This window comes from Brettanomyces nanus, chromosome 1 (genome assembly GCF_011074865.1).
Source record: "Brettanomyces nanus chromosome 1, complete sequence".
NCBI classification, from domain to species: domain Eukaryota; kingdom Fungi; phylum Ascomycota; class Pichiomycetes; order Pichiales; family Pichiaceae; genus Brettanomyces; species Brettanomyces nanus.
Window position 1 is genome coordinate 413,446 of NC_052374.1, and position 21,096 is coordinate 434,541.

At 40.8% G+C, this 21,096-nt stretch overlaps 3 protein-coding genes across 3 annotated transcripts; all 3 read right to left on the reverse strand.

Annotated features, from left to right (window-relative positions):
* Window positions 1-1,038: 1,038 nt before the first annotated feature.
* On the reverse strand, window positions 1,039-17,235 carry FOA43_000208 (uncharacterized protein; the record flags this gene model as incomplete). The annotated part of the gene is made up of 3 exons (XM_038920542.1): window positions 1,039-15,664; window positions 16,295-16,693; window positions 16,985-17,235. 3 exons carry the CDS (start codon window positions 17,233-17,235, stop codon window positions 1,039-1,041), a joined length of 15,276 nt encoding a protein of 5,091 aa, XP_038776470.1.
* Window positions 17,236-17,874: 639 nt separating this feature from the next.
* FOA43_000209 (uncharacterized protein) lies at window positions 17,875-19,341 on the reverse strand (the record flags this gene model as incomplete). Its single annotated transcript, XM_038920543.1, has 1 exon — window positions 17,875-19,341. One exon carries the CDS (start codon window positions 19,339-19,341, stop codon window positions 17,875-17,877), a length of 1,467 nt encoding a protein of 488 aa, XP_038776471.1.
* A 222-nt stretch (window positions 19,342-19,563) lies between these two features.
* Window positions 19,564-21,041, reverse strand: FOA43_000210 (uncharacterized protein; the record flags this gene model as incomplete). The annotated part of the gene is made up of 2 exons (XM_038920544.1): window positions 19,564-20,920; window positions 21,037-21,041. The coding sequence occupies 2 exons, from the start codon at window positions 21,039-21,041 to the stop codon at window positions 19,564-19,566; spliced, it is 1,362 nt and encodes a 453-aa protein (XP_038776472.1).
* Between the last annotated feature and the right edge of the window lie 55 nt (window positions 21,042-21,096).

Below are 21,096 nucleotides of genomic sequence, written 5' to 3' on the forward strand. Positions count from 1 at the left end.
GACAGTCTTGGCTCCTCGACAGGAAGCACATCGATTGGCAGCAATAGAGGAGAGAGATGTATCGGATTCGCGATCCGAAATAGGAGATAATGTGTATGCTTTAAGCTCAGGCGAAGAAACCGGCGTAATATAGTCACTAGTACCATTACTCGAGCAGGCGGAACAAGTCGAATAGGGGGAACCAGGATAAGCAGGAATAGAAGAGTTTAAGGAAAGAGGGGACCTCACAAGGATGCAATCATCGCGAACCTCATGACTGTCTTGCTTACCAGCATTCAATAACATACCAATGGAACAAACCTTGGCAACAGCAACCTTCGGGGAGTCAGTGTCGTTGAAATTTGCTCTTCTTCGTCTTCTTCTTCGACTAGATTTATTGATTTCCCCCTCAGTAGGGTAAACACAGTGTAACATATTTCGAAGACATCCAGAACAAATAGGCTTTTTCTCATCACACTTCTTCTTTCTTCTGCGGCAACAATAACATCCAGTCTTAGTTCTCGTAATCTTCATTCGTGGCTTCTGCACTAGAGAAGAGTCGTCTTCTGGCTTGCTTCGACTGGTGGCAGCAGTAGGCGATCCCGAGTGAAGCCCCGTCATCGGATTCATATTGAGTTTGATTATGCGTTGGTATTCGCGGTAATTCGACATGTTTGATACACTCAGAAAAATGAAAAGGATCTACAAAAAGGAAAACGCATCATCTGTTTTAGTTCTCGGCATTACAGCAACAAAATCATAACCTTATATATGGATTTGCTTCAATGACTGACAAATGCACTCTCGTCTTCCATTTCCCCAAACTACGAAAGACCGCGTTACTTGATTAAGCAAATTTCGTTTCTGACATCCACTTTCAGCCATCATCTCCCCTGGAGTAGTACGCACACGGGGTACAGAAAGATAGAGATGTAAAAAAATTTTCTTGAAGGAAGCCATTCCCGGTTATCCACCGCGAAAGTCATCCACTTTTAAAATACAAATATGTCCATAAATGGAAGTTATATTCTAATAGTTAACCTAAACGTCTCTCCCCTTTCAGGCAGATAAGATCTCTGAGAAATACTGTCTTAAAATCAAAGCTAACATCTCGGGAAGCTCCTTGATGTTATGGACCACCACGTAGTACTCGAAGGGGAAAGTGTCCAAATACTTATTCATTTGAAGTTGCATTTGACCATTGGAATCAGGCTCGTAAGTAACCTGGCTCATGTCCAGAATTGATTCTTGGTTGTTGATACAATCGATAATCACAAAAACGATCATGATCTTTTCTTCACGGGCTTTTCTAACCAACCTCTGTAAAGTAGAATGATCTTCGCACACTCCGTCTGAAAGAATAATCTGTAACTGCCATAAATCCGAGTCACCCGTTGCACGGGCCTCGTTAAAGACACTTAAAGACTTTGCCACAAGATTTTTCACGTCTGTTCTAGTTTCATCAAACTCGAAGTGTCTAAACACCTGGATTCCTGATGCAGTATTGAACGGCTTCTCAAAGGGATGAACCAATAACGAGTCGGCGCCAAACTTGGAGATGGCTAACTGACCCGATTCTAGTTGAGTAAGTGCTTTCGAAACCAATGAAATACTCTGGAATGCGATATCCACAGCATTCGACTCAGCCATCGACTTAGAGTCGTCCACAGCTATCATGATCTGGTACTGGCGTTTGCTTGGCTTCGTTCTCCGCATCCAGATCTTGTCTTTACGGAACTGAGAGGCGATGTAAGGGATTATGCGCTTCATATTGAGCCTTTTACCCGTCTTGTAATCACCTCTCAACTTGGTAGCCAAAGTAGGTTCAAGGATAAGTCTCAACTGCTCCAATAAACCCGATGTAAGATCCCGGGTAGCTTCATCCGCATGCATCCAAAGTTTCTGTGCCTCCTCATAAGGACGCAAAGACTTGGAGGCCTCAACATCAGTGCTCTGAAGCATAGCATCCGAAAGGTTCTCGCTTTCGTCATCCTCATCTATATCGATTTCTTGTTTCTTGCGTTCCCCAACAACTGTTCCATTGTCTTTTGGAAGTGCATTCTCATCCTCTTCTTCACTTACTATGCCATTTTCAGCGGCCGTAGTATCTTTATGAACACCTTGCGTATCGCCACTGTCTTCGTCATTTTCCTCATCAGTTTCATTCGTTTCTTTCTCGAGCTCTTCATCCTCTTTCTCATCATCTATTGCCATATCTTCATCAATGGTCTGAAGTTGATCTTTGCTAGTCGAACCTAATGCCTGTGTTTCGTTCTCGGCAGACTCGCTTTCAAGATGCTGGAATTCATCAGGATTTTCTCCAGCCTTCTGATCGACCATATCGTCGTCAGTAGTCTCTTTGATCTCCTGATGCCTTCTATGAAACTCCTTCATTGCATCTCCTAATTGCTTCAACGATTTAGAAGCCTTTTCTCTAGAACTATCTGCGTGCTGATCATTTTCTTCTTCTTTCTCTTCATCTTTTTCTTCAGCATCCTTCTTCTCTTGATCTCCAATATTAGCGGAACCCCCATCACCACCAACATTATCCTCCTCTTGATCAATACCAGCTTGCGCACCTTCTGTCTGCACACCACTCTGTTGTTGGGCTGCAGCATCCTCATCTATATCATCATCAGCTTCTTGGCCTGCTTGGTCACCTTCAACACCCTCAAGGTTCTCTTTAGACTCTTCTTTACCCTCTTCAGAGTCTTTTTCCTCGTCCACATCCATTAATACATCATCCCTTTCACTTTCTTCACCGTTCTCGTCGTTAACACCATTATCTGATAAAGCCACATCCTCAGACTCTGCACCTTCCTCCTCTTTTTCTTCACTATCTGCTTCATTGTCCTCTTGATCTTTACCCTCATTGTTTTCATCTTCTTGTTCTTGATCTTCTCCTTCCTCTGCGTTATCCTCCTCCTTATCATCCGTCATCTCATCCAAATCATCCTTCCATTTTTCACCTTCTTCTTCTTCTCCACTTTCACTTTCGCTTTCTCCACTACTGTCCAAATCAATATCTTCGGGTAAATTCAAAGCATCACCTTCTGGTACATTATCATCAAGTTTATCATCATCGTCTGCCTGCTTGACTTCATCTTCTTGCTCTCCAACGTCCTCTTCATCCTCAGCTTCACTGTCGTTTTCAGTTTCATTCTTCTCTTGAGGCTCGTTATTATCATTTTTTTCACGACCATCATCATTCTTTTCATCCATTTCTTGCATTTCGTCACTCTCCGGCTTAGAATCTTCTGGCATCTTTTCTGACTCTTTCTCCTTTGAATCATCAGCGGCATTTTCATCCCACATCTTGTCATCAATAGCACCAGGATCCGTGTCGTCAATATCATCGACCTCATCATCGAGATCTTCTTCGTCATCTTCTTCTTCACCACTTTTCTCATCATTCTCTTCATCCTCTTTTTCTGATAATTCTTCCAAATTGCCAGCCATGTCTCCCTCAATACTAACAGCATCATCATTATCTTCATCCATACCATCGTCATCTTTATTTTCCTCCGCATTATCCTGCTGAGCCTGTTCAGATAAATCCTCATCATCCTCCACGTCGTTTGACTTATTATTAGCTCCTTCTCCATCTCCGAGGCCTGTGCCATCTTTCATCTCGCCTGATTCTGCTGGAGCCTTGGAAGGCTTTTGCGGAGAACAGAATCCATCCCTAGCTAAATTAAACAACAAGGAAGAAAGATCATACACAGATGTGGATAAATCAACATAATTGGATGTAAGTTTGCATTCGATCACAGAAATAAGATTCTTGTAATGATAAACCAGGGGTAACGCCTGCTCCACAAGAGCAGAAGCGATAGTAGAAGTTTCGTCAGAGTACTCAACGCTACTTAGTTTAATGATAAACTGCCTCAATTGCTTGATGATTAAGGAAGAGTGAAGGAGCTTGAAGTATTTCACAAGGCGCTTTTGGGAATGCTGAAGCCATTTGTCTTCCTCAGAACTAATAGTTGATTTCTCCGAGTGAATTTTGCTCATCTCTTGAATGCATAGCATAATACTCAGGCAGAGTGCACGAAGCGATTTTTCAACCTCGTCCAGTGTAGTCGTCTTGAAGTCAGAAATTCTTGCTAAAGTGAGCTTCATAAATGGTTGTTCTGCTAACCATTCAAGAACGTAGTTCGCAATAAATGCAACATTCTCGTTGCTGTTCTTCCACTTCATCAAGTTTAAGCGTAAACTTTCGATGAAATTACCAAGCTGTTCCAAATCATTCAGGTTGTCGACTGAATAAATCAGATGCTTCTTTATCGTATCATAATGATTTAGCCCCATTAAGGCATCATCAAACACTTTTTCATCATACGTTTCATGGGTACGGGAACCAGCAATAGAAATGCTCTTCTTAGCATACTCAAAAACAAGTGGCAATCCGTTCAACAAAGATTCAGCTGCACCAGAGGCCTGCTGACAAAATTCAGATTTACTAGAGCTTATTGGACGATGATCACTGGAAAATGTGATTTGAGAGATTTCTTCAATCCAACAATCAACATACTTGGAAAGCTTTACGACTTCAAATATTGGGTCCCTTTCAACAACAAGAGTAGAAAGCAATGTCTCAGCGGCAGCTAAGCACTTATGAGCAGCGATAGGTGGAAATTCAGGATTGGAGTCTCTTACTGCAGATCTCAACCTTGGCAAAAGGTCCAACATACGAAAGAAGTACTTATCCACATCATCGCCAAATGATTTTTTAGGAAGACTCTTGCAGGTGGCAAGTATACCGGTGACAGAACTCAAAGCTGAGGTAATTTCCGTAGTCAAATGAAGCTTCAAGCCGATTCGTTTCAACTCGCGAAGTGTATCACTCAAGAGTCTTCTCTTCGCAGACTTCAATGAGTTACATAGTGTCTTGTTGTCATCGGTGAGCTCTTCCGGAGTCTGCTTGCGAAGAAGAGAAGCGTGCTCGATAATACTATCAGCAAAATCGTGAAGAGTTGGATAAGACTCCATATTCAAATTCTTGATATAAATCTCCATATTCTTGCTGACCACTGATATATCCCGAAGTCTGGCTTGCCTTTCATTCCAAGAAGAAAGTTTGGCACAGATTGGAGTAATCAACTTCATTACATCCGCGTCTATAGCAACAGGTGATAGAGAAGCTAATGATGACAACTGAGCAGAGTTGTCTTTCTCAGAAGTTAAATTGATGCCTTGTTCAATCAACGGTCTAATTGGTTGTACAAGAACACCTCGGTACTTTCTCATGATCTTGTATAGAGCTCTGTGAGATTTCTGAGAGCTCTGTTTTAGGGCGTCAATGTTAATATCTTTCCAACTAGCCAGCAAAATAACATCCTTAACGTCCTTTTCTAATTGGGTTCTGACGCTTTTAATATTTTCAAAAGACAATCCTTCAAACTGCCTGTAAAAGGCAATGACATTAAAGAGCGAATCGGAAATGAGCGAGTCTTCAGCCATTAATCTAATATGAACCGCAAACGCATTGAGAAGATCCATTCTGTAGCCGAAGTCACCGTACGTGGACTGCGATAAAAAGATATTGACAGCACCAACAATTTGCACTCGTTCCTCTTCATAGAGCTCGTCCTTGATAGCAGGTAGCAAAATAGTCTCAAACAAGTGGAACCACCACTTGCCAGTTAGCTGTACAACTCTATCTTCTTCGTTCTCAAGAACCTTTTTCCAAGACGATAGTTCGAGTTTCCTCCATCTCACCACAAGAGCCGACAATTTGCTGGCATGATCTCCAAGAGAGACACCAGAGTGGGCATATTCTTCCCATTGCGCCACATAAGTGTATATTTGTTCCACCTTACCAAGTAATCGGTACACTGGTGTGTTGACAGGATAGGCCAAGAATTCAGTAGAGATTCTGAACAACTCCTGTAACGTGGCGTTCTCTGGCCATTTCTTCAACAACCCACGAACAGACCCTTGTAATGTTTTGACAATACCATTGGCAAATTTGATCTCGAATGGACTATATCCATGATAGAAATCAACACCAGAGTCATTGCCATCCTGGGAAAAGGATTTGGTTAGCTCATCGTAGATAGATAATGTAGAGAGAAGAAGAGCTGATGCACTATTGCCTCCTGACCTCGTCGCATGTGTCATGGCTTCAAAGGAAGCCAAATTTTCTGGGCTCAAGGCAAGTATGCCGTCGAATATTTCAGTGGCTGATGATTTCTTACCACGGAAAATATCAATGTACACGCTAGCAATCTGAGAATACAAATCCTCCCAAGTATCAGACTGCTTAGAGTCCCTTGAGACAGAAGCATCAAGAAGATCTCCGGCTTCAGGAAAGAGGGACTCAAAGTCACCTTCAACATCAATGGTAGGATCACTAAACTTATAGATACCCTGCTGAGTAGAATCTTTCTCTTCCTGCTTCAAGTTTCTCATCGACCATCTGTAGTACAACCCAAGAAGAGATTGGTTGAAGAAACTATTTGAATCGGCCTGTTCAGCAACATCATTATGGAAGTTAGCTATTCGGAGGTAAGCAAAGTAAGTTTTATCTGCATCAGATTTGTTGACTGAACAATTCTTACAAACAGATTTTGAGTCTTCAAATGAAAGGTTTACAATGGAAGCAGTTCCTAGGGCCACAGGGTCAGTAATCCATAGTGGCGAACGAAGTACAAAAGACTTCTGACTTGCCCCTTTCTGAAGCAACTCAAAACCGAACTTAAGACCATAGATGTATCCAACAAGAATGTCGTTCAAGTCTGAGAAAAGGGGATATCCATCTTTCAATCTCATGATAAATTGGGAGGAATTGATTTCGAAGTTGTTTACTTTTGAGATAGAGCTTGCTGATAAATCTTCTGCAGCTTGGACCAACATGTCCACGTAGTTCTTATCAAGATATGCATCAAAGAACGAAGTCCACTCGTTAGACAACTCTTCAGTTGACGAGTTTGTGAATCGATAAACCTGAGGCTTCTCAGGTACCTTACTATCAGGAACCTGAGGAAGGAACCGTTCACATTGGATTTCAGAATCACCGAAGGCAACACGACGGAAGTGTTCAAACGACTGATGAATACCAGTAACAACATTTTGAAGCTCCAAGTAGCCTTCATAGGTAGCGTGTTCTAAAGTAGCGGGATCAAAAGTAGAATTTGGAACGTACAACAAAATCATGCCAAAGGCAAGCTTTACCCACGCACTTCCCAAGGAACTAAAGTCATCACAAGTTGTGGTCAACGAAGAAAGAAAATAGTTCCTAAAGATACTGACAAACGAATCAAGCCCATTAGCAGACATTAAGGAAGCGTAATCGTCATAACTTGACTCATCAAATAGTTTAGCGGCCTGCTCTTGCACCTCTATAGGAAGCGTTTTGATGTGCAATGAGCAAATATAATGTATCCACTTGTAGGCAAGATTCTTGAATTGTGAAATATGATCTTCAATAATAAATTTGGATTGGGACACCAGTTGAGTGAGCATGAAGCTAAGGTCACTCAAAGAATTTTCAATCTGCCCACCTGGAGAATTCTTGATATTGTTAGCAGACCTAAAGAGTTGTCTGAAAAATTCGTCATCGACGATGTCTACCTTCATTTTTCCATCACCTGATTTACTCCACAAAGAGTCAAAGATTGCCGGATAAGGTTTAAATAAGTCCGTAATGTCAGAGTACCTAGTAAGCGCTATAGTAGGTCTAGCACCCAAAAGAGAAAGGGTTAGGATACTCTCGCTCAAAGGAATCACCCGAACAGCATTAAGCATACCGGATTCGGTGAAGGCAAGAAGTGTATCAAACAACCGAGTAAACGAACAGTTCCTTTGTAATAAGAATCCATCAGTGATCTGTTCAAGTACAGAAACCTCCTGTTCGGCCTTCTCTTCAAACACCAATAGATCAGAAGAACAGCTTTCCAATTTACAAGCCTTGAGCATTTCCACAAATAGAACTCTCATCTTGGTGATTGTTTGGTACGTTTCCGGAAATTGCTTTTGGGAGACAGCATCAAACCTATTTCCAATGGAAGATAAGGTCTGGTAGTGTGACCAAGCTTCGCTCGTAGTTGGGTAATCAGCTCTGGAAGAATTCCAAATAAGAGACATGGAAAGACCACGGGATAGCTTCATCTGCGATGCAAAACTATGCACCTTAGTTGATAACCGATTAATGGAAGCCGGTTCATAAAGTGCCGAGTTATGATCTAACCAGTCAAGCAATTCATCCTGATGAACCCGAACATAAGACTCGTTAAAACTCTCGGAAGCCTTAATTATTCGAACTAGTAAAAGCTCTAAATAAAAGATGGATTGGAAGTAAGTCGGAGACATGAAAATAAGATCTGCACGTGACCCTTGCAATAGAGCTTCACCAATGAACTGATATACAGAGTTGACAAGGGTGTATAGTGGATACTTGGGTGGCCTTTTAGTGTCTCGTCCAAGAATCATAGCAGCAGACCTCTCCAATGGATTGAGTTGAACCATTTTAGACTTCTCCGCTCTAAGACAAACACCTTGTAGGTACTGAGTAGAGTCGAAGAACATCATTATATCTTGGACAAAATAGTGTGGCTCTGATGACAACGACACAAACTTGAAGTTGAGAGCCAATAGAGGTTGAATAAATTCGTTCAATGAGGCACAAAAAGTCTGATAGGAAGCCAAACTGCACTGGATATTTTGTAGCCGTTGCGAAGATTGCAACGATCTTTCATAAACTTTGAACAACTGATCTGGAATCCCCTTCTCATGCAAGAAGTTTAGATAATCCAATGTGTTGCTAAACATCTGAGAATGTTCGAATTCGGGTAAGGAAATACAAGAGTCCAACAACAAAGGAAGTTCATTAAGTATGTCAAGACCAGCAAAATCAAGCACTAGCCGCTCAAAATGTCCATCCGTCAAGTTCAAAGCGTCTAAGATAAGAGCATAATCTCTTGTTTTAGAATCAGAGCAACTAACAAAGGATGTAATTGGCCTATAACCAGTGGCTTGATCAAGATCCATGTTTCCCAATCTCGATGATATAGTAGAGTCTTGACTGGAAGACAGTCCCAGACATTGAATATCAAATGTAGTTGCCCTCTCTGTTAAAGGTTGAAGATAAATCTCAACGGCTCTGTTCCTCATAGCCCTAGACAACTCACCATACTTTGGATCTGAGGTCAAGAAAAGTCTGAAATTCTTGTGAGGAATGATGGTTCTGGAAGCACCTTCATCATCGGTGCATTCACTGACAACAAGCCTACCATTAAGCTCAAGCAAAGAATTAATGCGATCCAAAACAGAGGGACTACACAAGTTGGCATTGTCCAAAACTAACCAATATCCCTTTTCAACTGCCTGAACTAAGAGACCATCGAACCACTGGAAATTCACAGAAGACGGCTTTTCTGATTCAATCTTTAGAGTGGAAAGCCTTCTTACAAACTGAGCTAAGCCATCACTGTGAATAAGAATGCTTAGATCATTCAATGAAGTGATCATCGAGGACAATGAATCAACAGTAACATTGGCATCAACAATTATAGAAATTATCGACAATGCAAGACGGACAGCCTCTTCTTTGCAAGAATCTAGCGACATCTGAAGTGAAACCGTGTTCAACAATTCCACTAGGATATCATCCAAAATCTCTGCAAGGGAACGGTTCAAATCAGATTGCTCAAATCCCCCAAGAATATCCATACTATCAATATCACTGTTCATAGAGAGTTCGAAAACTCTCGAACCAATAATGCTTGCACAATACTTGATCAATTCAGATTTTCCTGAACCGGAAGGACCGACAAGAAGACATGGATATGACATCTTGATGCAACGCATCAATGTTTCCAAAGCACCAATATTACTCTGCAAGCCGACCAATCTAGTGTCTGCAGTGTACTGTGTAAACGCATTTCTAATGATGACCTCGTTCTTCACTTGAATATATGAAGGCTTAAGGTCAAAGTAAGGATCCCTTGGACTGTGAGCACCAAAAACGGATTCAAATAGTTCATCAACTCTGCTTCTGTCTTCCAAAGTTCTAAATCTCTGTCGGATAACCAGTTGAAAAAAGTCAACAGGATCCACTGTGTTAGCAATTGAGCCCGAATTGAGCAAGGAGAGCCAACGTAAAGTATCTCTCAAGTTGAATTCCCATGGCTGGCCAGAAGAACCCCAAGTTCTCTCAACAACGACCTGCTTTTCTAGAGCTGACATGAAATTAATAAGGTTATCACGGATAGCCAAATCAATATTTGGATACAAGTGGGTGGCAATAAGCTTCAAATCATACTCCTTCAATGTATCAACATAAACAACGGTGAAACGATTGATGAAAGATTTTGGAAGACCTTTTCGTCCTCCACCTTGGGATTGTGGATTTTGAGCAGCAAATACTCTGAAATCAGGATGACTTACAAAAGATCTATCAAGCTCCGGAATGAATGCTTCTCCCCTGTGATCAAGGCAAGCATTGAGTCCTTCTAAGACTGATTGAGAAGCAAGATTCATTTCATCCAAAAGAACCCATTCTCCCTTTTGCATAGCTCTGAGAAAAGGACCATCTCTCCATTCGAACTCTCCAACTCTACCTGCCTGAACGGGAGAATCAGAGCCAAACAAGTCAATAAGATCAGTCTGCTCAGAAAGATTGATACGGGTCAACTTATTGCCCGTAGAAGATGCCAGAGCCGTAATCAAACTAGTTTTACCCACACCAGGACTACCTTCAAGTAATATAGGCTTTCTCACTTGTAATGCCCTTGCAACTCTCATAGCATTAGCAGCAGTAGTTGGCGCTTGTAGACTGAATGAAGATATAGATGAATCTGCCATCTTTTTGCCGATCTTGAAATGTCCACACAATAAATGGTCTGAACCTGAAGTTACAACTGCCTTCTCAGAATATATAGCGGCTAAATCCATTTTCACGAACTCGGAAAGTTTGTTAACAAAGCTCAGCTTCACATCTCTTAGTTTCTCCTCATTCTCCGCCAAATAAGACGTACTGTGAGTACCAAGCGCATCAATAAACACCATACAGGCACCATGTAAAAGTGCTACGTGATCATCAATGCCATCATCGTGACAGAAGTTAATGAACTGTATCCATGCTAAAATATCTCTCAAAGATATAACGCCTGTATCAGTCTTACCACCGCCAAGTTGAAGACCATAATAGCGTGAAAAGTTCACAATTGTATCAGTGAACTTCTTTACTTGGCCGTTCAACTTTGCAGAAACAATTTGAGTAACATCTTCAAAGTCTTCCATAGAGGGAACCCAGATTTCAGTGAAACGATTACGAAGAGCTGGAGAAAGCTCCTTCTTACCATAATCTCCACCTGGATTCATAGTCGCAAAAAACTGAAATCCATCCGCTGCCACCACCAAGGAGTCGTCAGGTCCCTTCTCGGCAAGCAATATCGTTCTCTCGGGTTCTAGAACAGAATTTAGTCTTTCTAGAACCGAATCATCAGCCAAGGAGATCTCATCAAGCAAGAAATGACATCCTTTTTTCAATGCTGACACTAAAGGACCGTCCGACCATTCAAATAAGGCATTGTTTTCCAGCAAAAGGTATTCAACAGCTTTCATATCCTCGTCAGAAATGTTAATGTTAATCTTGTTTTCCTTCCAACTAATTAAAGCAGAAGAAAGAGAGTCTATCGTAGATACATCGACACCCGCTCTGCTTGAGACTTCTATGATCTTCTGAATGAGTTGCTGCTGTAGCTGAGACCTATTACGAACAGGTCTCTGAGCACCAAGCAAATCACTTGTCTCAGTATTCTGGTGAACATTCACCATGATTAATTCCTTGCCAATAAATCTCGAGAGAAGCTGAAAAATCGTAGTTTTACCACAACCCGTTTCGCCAACCAAAAGAACAGGCTCATGGTGATTCAATGCCAGGGAAACTAGCACAGCTAGTCTTCTCATAGCCTTTGTCCAAATAACAGAACTTTTTATCAGTAAAAGATCCTTATTCTCAAGATTGGTATAGTAAGCATCCATATTAAGTTTCACTCTCATAACCTTCTCTAAAACTTGCCTCACCACCAGCTTTTCCTCAGGTCTTCTCACTCTCTCAGCCAAAAGCATGTAACCATTTGCAGCTAGCTGTTCATATCCAACAGCATCTCTACCCGCCCATCGGAAAAGATCACGAAGAGTGGCAAACGAGTGTTTCTGTTCGAATAGTCTTGTCGTTTGACGCTCGACAGATAGCTCCCTGTAGACCTCAACAATCTTCTTGGCATAACTTGGAGCAATTTGACATCTATCCCTAAGAATTATTTCTAACTCATCTTGGGGAATATCGTCATAATGTAATTCAAGGAACCTATTTCTAAAGGCCTTGGACAAAATCTTTCTTCCACCATATAGACCAGGTGGGTTCTGGGTTGCAAATAGCATGAACTCTGGATGTGGGGTAACAACTTCCTGTGTCTCAGGAATGAACAACTCTCTGTTATCATCAAGCAATCGGTTAAGGGCTTCCAGTACATCGGTTGGTGCAAGGTTCAACTCATCAAGAACAATCCAGTATCCATTTCTCAAAGCCTCGACTAATATGCCCTCCCTGAATGAAAGTTTACCGGTATCATCAGAAACATAAGTACCAAGATACTCTTGTAAATCTGTGTGCTCATGATTATTAATACGCACAAACTTATGGCCAGTGATTTTGGCAAGATAGTTAATCATAGACGTCTTACCAGCCGATGTGGGACCTTGGAGTAGTACAGGAAATCTCCTGCCACTAGTGGCCCTAACAAGGTTAAGTAGATTCTTTTCGACAAAGGGAGTAATAATATAACTATCCTGAGGAACTGGAATCTCTTGACCTTTTCTAATCCAGTAATGCTTGAACTGTGCGTAAGCTTCACCAGATGGATCTGGATTAGGTGGAATCATCCTCAATACCGACTTTGCATTCTTGAGTCTACTCACAGTAAACTTCTGAATCAACGGATGTAAAATCCCCTCAGACTTCTTATCTAGCAATGTCAAAAAGGACATACAAAATCCCTCGTATAAAGAACGTCTAAGACCATAGATCTGTATAATGTCTTGAACATAGAGTAAGGTCCTAGTCAAGGTACGAATACTGAACTGAGGCTTCTGGTTAGCACCATCGACAATTTTATGAGCATCTGCAAACCTTTTGGCACTTAAGTAAAGCTCAGCAATATCATTACCAACCCATTCATCACTAAGTGAAAACTTGCCAATGTAGTTGTCGATAATCATCAACAAATCTGAGATATCCTCATCCGGAGAGTGGACATAGATTTCAGTAAACTTGGACCGGATTCCAGAAGGTAAGTTCCTTTTACCCACATCTGTGGCTGGATTCATACAGCCAAAAATTCTGAATCCAGAGTTGGCTCTAATACTCTCAACATCTCCCTTTTCCGTCAACAATATACTTCTTTGAAGTTCTTCATCAGCAAGCAAGTCCGATATACTGTCCAAAGTTTCGGTTGAAGCCAAATTAATTTCGTCCAAAAGAACCCAATCACCATTTTTAACTGCTTTCACTAACGAACCTTCGACAAATTGAAAAACAAACGAGTTTTCAGTGTCCTTGAATTGTTTCTCGAAACTACACACTTTTTGATACATTTCAGACCACTCATTCAAAAGAACAGATATATCCGTTTCGTTTAACTTCCGTTTCTTTTTGGTTCCTGATTCGTTGACGTCAAGAGAGGTTCCTTCTTCTTTCCCATCATAGGTGACTTGAGTCATCTTATAAGCCTCTTTCCAGAGTCTGACAACTTTTTTCCATTGAGACCTATTGAAGCACTTGGAGAGCAGCTGCAAATATCTCGAGTTCTTCTTCGTGGAAAACGATCTGCTGAACAAGTCTTCAAAGTCTTCTTGAATTGGAAGTGCAATTAGCTTTGTGCTAACAGGCTTAAATCCACCTAACAAGTCGCCAACCTCTGTCTGTTGAGACATATTAATCACGGTCAGCTTCTTATTCAAAAGCTTTGCCATCTCTTGAACGATCGTAGTTTTACCGGTACCCGTTTCACCCACTAAAACCAATGGCTCACACATAGAGATACCTACACCAACCTTTTCCATTAGTCTTAACGAGCAAGATGTTCTAGCAAAGCGGCTGTTACCAGGATTATTTCTGCCATTCTTATGGATCCCAATAATGTGATGTTTCGAAACGTGGGCACGTCCGATTCTTATGGAGTCCTCGTATTCTTCAAAGGGAGGAACAGTCTTCTGGAATTGTAATTCGATCCTGCTTGTTGGGATTTCAAGAGACTTTCCAACTTCCGCCGTCAGAAGTTTTATAGCATCGTTGGACGATAAAGCACTAGTAAAGCAGTCAACAGCTTCCTGGAAAATGAAATCATATAGAGAATCTGATACCATGTCGTTTGAATCCTTTATCTCTGAATCCAAAAGTAATTTATTCGACCGCTTGCAGAACCTCATCAAGTCCCTGATTGAAATAGGTCTTGGTGGTACGCCGTTATTCATATTGATTATTTTTCTAGATTCATAGATTTCCTTGATGTTGAAAAAAGCTGTGATGAAAGGCTTGATGAAATGCTCCAAGAGCGGGAAACGACTCTTCAATATTGACAATAAGTCGCTATGATTAAGATCCTCCAAAATGATTGTCTTCCACAATCTAAGACCAATCATATCAGGAATCGTGATCTCATCTGAATCTGAGGATTCACAAATGGTTGAAATAAGTTGAAACCCGTTAGCGGCTCTAATAACATCACCACGAGAAGAAATAGTCAATTCTCTAGTTTCTAGTAAACTTAGTAAGATGGAGAGAACCTCATTGGGAGCCTTGTCAATATCTTCGACAAGAACCCATTTACCTTCTTTGACGGCAGTTGTAAGAACACCGTTCTTCCACTCAAATGTACCGGGTTTAGATCCAGATGTGTAGGTGCCAAGCAAAAGCTTTGGGTCTGTTTGATGATTAAGGTGAATTTTGATGAGATTGGATGTATCGACACCAAGCATCTTGGCGATCTCGTTCACAAGGAAAGATTTTCCAGAGCCGGTCTTACCAATAAGTAAGACGGGATCCGAAGCTCTAACGTGGGTGGCCAATTTTCTGAGGGAATCAACCGATTTTTTGATTGGGATAAACTCAGATGGCGTTTTAATTAGTCTCTCGTTCTCCAATTCTCTGATGTGAGGAACCAACACACCTCCAATGATTCTCACGCCTGGAGACAAATCCTCTGTAACAAAAGAGATACAATTCACATCTCCATTAGATTCTAAACACTCCGAGAGAAATGGAAGTTTTGAAAGATTTGAAAGTCTTTGACCTTCAAATAGAGAAATAAATTCATAATTAAAAGAAGGTTCCTTATCAAAGACGCCAATAAGCTTGGACTTGTCAACATACTTCTCAATGTTATGCAGTTTCACATCTTCGGCTATAGATAGATAGGATGATTCAAGTAAAATAGCCAAATACTTGTTGATATCAGATGTGGAATCGGTGGTGATTGCAGTGTGCAAGAGGACAGGATCTATAAATCTAATGAACTTTTGTCTGTCTGCAGAAATAAGTCTATAAAAAGCAAGTAAAATGGTCTGCAACTCCGACTGTGATATACTAGTAGAGCATTGACTTAAAGCATAAAAGAAACGCTTGGAGTCCAAAAAGTATTCCACTAAATTGGCGACTTCCTTGGCAGATGTAAGGATTCTAGCGATGGTATTTAGTGTGCAAGAACCTGAAATGACTATACTTGTATGAGAAGTTGATAGGTATCTTTGTTCAAGTTCACTTTTGCAGATCAATCGCGCGACGAGCTCAATTGTAAGCGGTCTGTAAGCGTACAAGTAACAGGTAGAAGAGACGTCATCTAGTAAATGAATGCAAATGTTTGATAAGTTATCTGAATTGGAAATGGATCTATTGATGCCAAAATCTTCAGGAATATGTTTATTGGCGTAGAAATCTTGAAAATTCCTGAAAACCGAGGAGGAATCCTTCAGGTTGATAGTAACGCAGTTTTCGATAGAGCTCATCTTGTTGATAGAATAGCTGAAAAAGTACTGATCCAGATATGTTTAATAGCCAAAATTGCTAATTAACAAAAAACTTAAGTTAATCTGTCTCTAGTCAGTCTATAATCCAACTTCTCCTAAGTCTAAAGATATACTAAATCAAAAAGGCTTGGTTAAACAGGAAAACTATATATCAAAGAACTGAAAAATCCTTTTAAAAAATATTAACTAAGAATCTAAAATTTTTCACATTACGTAAGCCTTATAAAGTATGATGGTTATCTAATCCCCATTTTCACCTCTTTCTGTTGTCCATTGTACAGACCCACTCTGCCTAGGAAGCATCGCTTGGGGTGTTATACTGGAGCCGTTCATATTTCGGTAGTCGTGAATAAGATCGGAAGATACTTCCAAAAGAATATCATCGTCTTGAATTGCACTAAACTGTGATAGATTGATAAGAGCGAGGACTTTGCCAAGGTTGAGTTGGCTAATCTTATCGCGAGGAATGGTACGATTCAAGTCCTTAGCTATGTACTTTAGAGTGACGTCTCGGATGTAATGTTCGGATATAGCGAATATGTAGGACATCTTTTTAGCCCAACCTTGATTATATAGAAGAGGGTTATCAAATGCATTTTCACAGCAGTCCAAATGAACCCATCGATTCAAGTTGGAAGAGTAGTATTCGCACCAAACATGATCTTCCATATTCCAAAGGTATCTAACTTTGAGTCCGAGAGATTTCATGAGCAAGATGAAGCAGTTGTCCCATTCACCACATCTTCCACAGCGGGTTTTAAGTAAGGTGCATGGATTGTTATAACGCGGAAACTCAATAATGTTATTGCATTTAAGGCACTTATATCTCTCCACCACAGAGGCTTTGCCGTCGAAATGTTCTTGTTTGTATGGTTTCCATGGTCGCAAAGATTGTATTTGATCTTGATCTTTGTTCTCGCATCTGGGACAGTCAGGCTTATTGACCCAAGAAAAGAACTCCTCTTTAAACCACTTGAGCAGCTGTTTGACCAAGCGATCTGTATAGTCGGAAGAGGTACTCTCCGAGGTACTATTCGAAGTATTCTTCAATATATTTTCCTCTTCCTCCACTCTCTCATAAACAGGTGATGAAATAATGATATTCAAAGCCTCGCTTTGACTGTTGGGATCTTCATAAGGGTCCATTAACGAAGTCAACGACAACAACTTTTTGGCAAATGCATCTGTCTGCATTAGTTTCTGCAGATTGTCATCCATCTTCATCTTGGCAAAAAGCACATTCACGCTTTCTCTCCTCGCCCTCGCGAGTCTCTTTCTAAGAGGTATGATTAGCTCTTCATTAGGCATACTTGATTAAACAAGTAAGGAAGAATTCATCAAGGGGAACCGCGAACGAAAATTAGAGCACACTATTTTAGCCATCTTTAGTTATCACCGTTTCAATATATAGTCTTCATAGCTCCCTGCATAGGCGCTCATTTGGTCCCATTACAGTACAGAGATGCCACCTCTGACTTCCCAAAATGAAATTGACAATTCCAAGAAAATGCAGAAGTATATGGAAGATCTTCGATGGAAAGGTTATGTCATTCTCATAATAACGTGGATAACGTTTGTGGGAGGTTTGGGTTCAGTATTTGGACTCTGGAGTTGGTGCTTCCAAGGTTCCAGCTTGTTCTTGAGAATTCCTTATCTATCTGAGGTATTTTCTCAACAAATGGTTATGGATAACTATTATGCTAATGCCTTTTTCCTCAACTTTGTCATTATATGGATATGGTGTCTGATGTCATGGCTGGGCATGAAGTTGTTTAGGCACAGTAAGGGAGGAGGATCATGAGAAAATACTCATTCTATTTACATGAAAGTTCTATATATATATATGCACAGCTGTCATAATGCCTAATCTTCTACCACTTCTGCAATGTAGTACTCCTTGCCAGCTCTCAAAAGAAGCAGCTTATCGTCTATCAATCTGTTACGCTTGATAATCTCATCAACAGCATTGATTTTTTCTTTTTTGTTCCTTCCAATTATTATAGCACGACTCTTGATCTTTCTTCTGAAGTCGCTTTTGGAATGTGCACCTTTAGATAGGGTGAAGAGTAAATGGGTGGCATTGGTTTTTGCAAGTTGTTTTCTAGTGAGTGTAGTAACCATATTCTGCCTCTTAAGTGCACGTAAGAGTTCATCTGTATCAAATTTTATGTTCAATTCTTTACTGTAGAGTGTCTTGCTGATCAATTCATTGTCGTATCCTTCGCCATCACCATGAATAAGATCGCACATTTCCATGGCAAGTACTCTCTGACCAAATCTCTGTTTTCTATCAGTGTCATGTGCCTGAACAATCCTGTCAATGACAGGAATGGGTAGCATTGAAAACTTGTAGAGGAATCTTTGAACGTCCTCATCTTCGGTACGGTACATAAATTGATAAATCTCGTAGGAAGGAGTAAGTTCACGGTCAATAAAGATGGCATTTCCCGCACTTTTACCAAATTTTACACCTGAAGCCGTGGTAAGCAAGGGAACCGTTAGTCCATAGCAGGAAGGTTGTGATTCTAAATTCGATTTGGATTCCTGTTCCAGATCCAGTTCAAGCCCTTGATCCTTATTCTCCTCGTGCCGGCCGAGTCTGGTGATTAGATCTATCCCAGCAACAATGTTGCCATACTGGTCCCTTCCACCGACTTGAATGTCAACTCCAAAATTCTTGTTTAAGTAGTAAAAGTCATAGGCTTGAAGAATTTGATAGGTGAATTCATTGAAACCAATACCTTGTTCAGACAACAATCTGCTTTTAATCGAGTCACGTGCAAGCATCTGGTTCACCCTGAAGTATCGGCCAAACATGGCTAGAAATTCTAGCATTCCCATATCTTTCCACCACTCATAGTTATCTTTAAGCTGTCTCGATCCCGTCTCGGCATACTCTATCAAAGGATTTCTGCTTTGGGAATATTTAAGTGCTGTAGAGAAGAAATTGAGAAACTGGTCGGCTATTCTCTTCACGTGATCCAATCGAGCATTGTCAGACATGGCATTACGTTCAGTATTTCTTCCCGAAGGATCCCCTACAGCACCTGTGGCACCACCAACTAACGGAAAAATGTTATGTCCTCTGATGTTGAAGTGTAGCAAAATCATAAGTGGGAGTAAGTTTCCTAAGTGCAACGACTTGGCAGTCGGATCCGCACCACAGTACAAGCCAAGCTTTCTCGTCTGAATGGCCTTTTCTAATTGCTCCTCATTGACACATGTCTCTATTAGTTTCCTCCTATGTAGATGTGCAAGTAGAGCCTCTTTCAGATCAGATTTGAAATCACTTTCACTCACATTTACTCCATGATCATTGAGTAGTTTCATCAATGATGGTGAAAGTCTGCCTTTATCATAACTCGATACCACGGTCGACGAAAACGTCCTTTTCCAAAGTATCCCAAGACGACAGAGTCTCATCGAAATAAAGTCAAAATAAGGATGCTTAGAGTAGTAAGATCACACTGTAGTTTTCTTTTCACCTTAAAATTACTTCGCCACGAAGATTGTGGCGGTCCCCTTAGTCTATATAGTATCCTAATTTATAAGCTATTCACTTCTCCTTACCTTGTTTTGGCTGTCCTCTTCATCAGCAGGTTCATCGGCCTTTCTCTTGCTGTCTTTCTGTTTAACAATCTGCCTAATTACGCTCCTACCATCAACGCCATTAATTCTTCGGAAATGAGGCTGTAATCTCCAATAGGGAACATCTCTATACCTTCCACCCCAAGATTCCAAATTCTCCACTTTGATGGTATCCAATTCCTCAATATTATCCTTTTTGAAGATGTCTTCTACAACCTTCTCGATCATTTTCACGATCCTTTCCAGCTCATCCCATGATGACTTTCTATTAATTGTAGCGATCTCGGCTCTCACATCTGTATGCATAGTTAGAAATGTTTGGAGCGATTTAAAAAGATGTGTCTTGAAGCACCTCTTGGACTCACCTTCACCGCACTGTTTTACTACTTCAAAGTATTCTCTTACAAATTTGTCAACTCGAGGAAATAACTTGTCCTTATTTTCATTCTGTGTCCAAAATATTCCTGGATTGGTAAGGTTTCCTTCTGCTGACATCACTCCATTACATTTGGTCTCTTTGAGGCATCGCGGAACATCATCTTGGTATAGGATGTTACCGTTTGTAAAGAAGATAGTACCCTCTGGAAGATTATCCCTGATATATCTAATGAGATTCCAGTCAGCAATACCTGTTTTCTGTCCCTTCATGTCTCTGGTTCTCCCGTGCACGGTAAGAAACTGAGCGCCAGCACTAAGACACATCTTTGCGTAATCCAACGACTTCGACCAATCTTCAAACACTCGAATCTTCGCAGTAACAGGTATCTCCAACTCTGTATGCAATTTATGGATCAATTTGTAAACCAAGTCCCAGTCCTCCATTAAAAACGAGCCATAATGACCTCTTTTCGCTATTCCCTGAGGACATCCAAAATTTATATCCACTGCATCACATCTTCCAACAACATGCTTAGCAGCAGAAAGTAGTGTATCGGGGTCATTTCCACAAAACTGAATTATTAGAGGCCTATCTAGACCCGGCTTCCCGTCTAATGGAGATAGTATCGTCTTCCTGAACTTCTCATTCTCTGAGAAAAGTCTGGAGTGAAGCATAGGTGAATAGCACAGTTCCGCTCCGTATCTTCTCGATAGTATTCTCCATGCTAACTCAGATCCATCAACCATTGGAGCTACGATCTTAGTAGGACTGCCTAATTTCTCAAATAATTGAAATCCAGAAGCTTTAGGAACCGGCGGGGTAGTAAAGATGATATCTGATTTGCGCTCTATAAGTTCTTCCTCCTTGGGCTGAGGAAGAAGTGTAGTTCTCTTCTCGGTGACTGTCATGATACTCGGCGTGCAGATCTTCCTTAAAGTAAGACTATATGCTAGTAGATTTTTAGAATCGGGACATCTAACTCTCTGCATCAAAGCAAAAGACAATAGAAAGGCAGACAAGGTGGTGATCTGTATAACTGAAAATTTTAGAAAAAATACAACATTTTGCGCCGCTTCATTATACGCTATGAATAAGAATCTATGGTGCGTTTCCGAGAG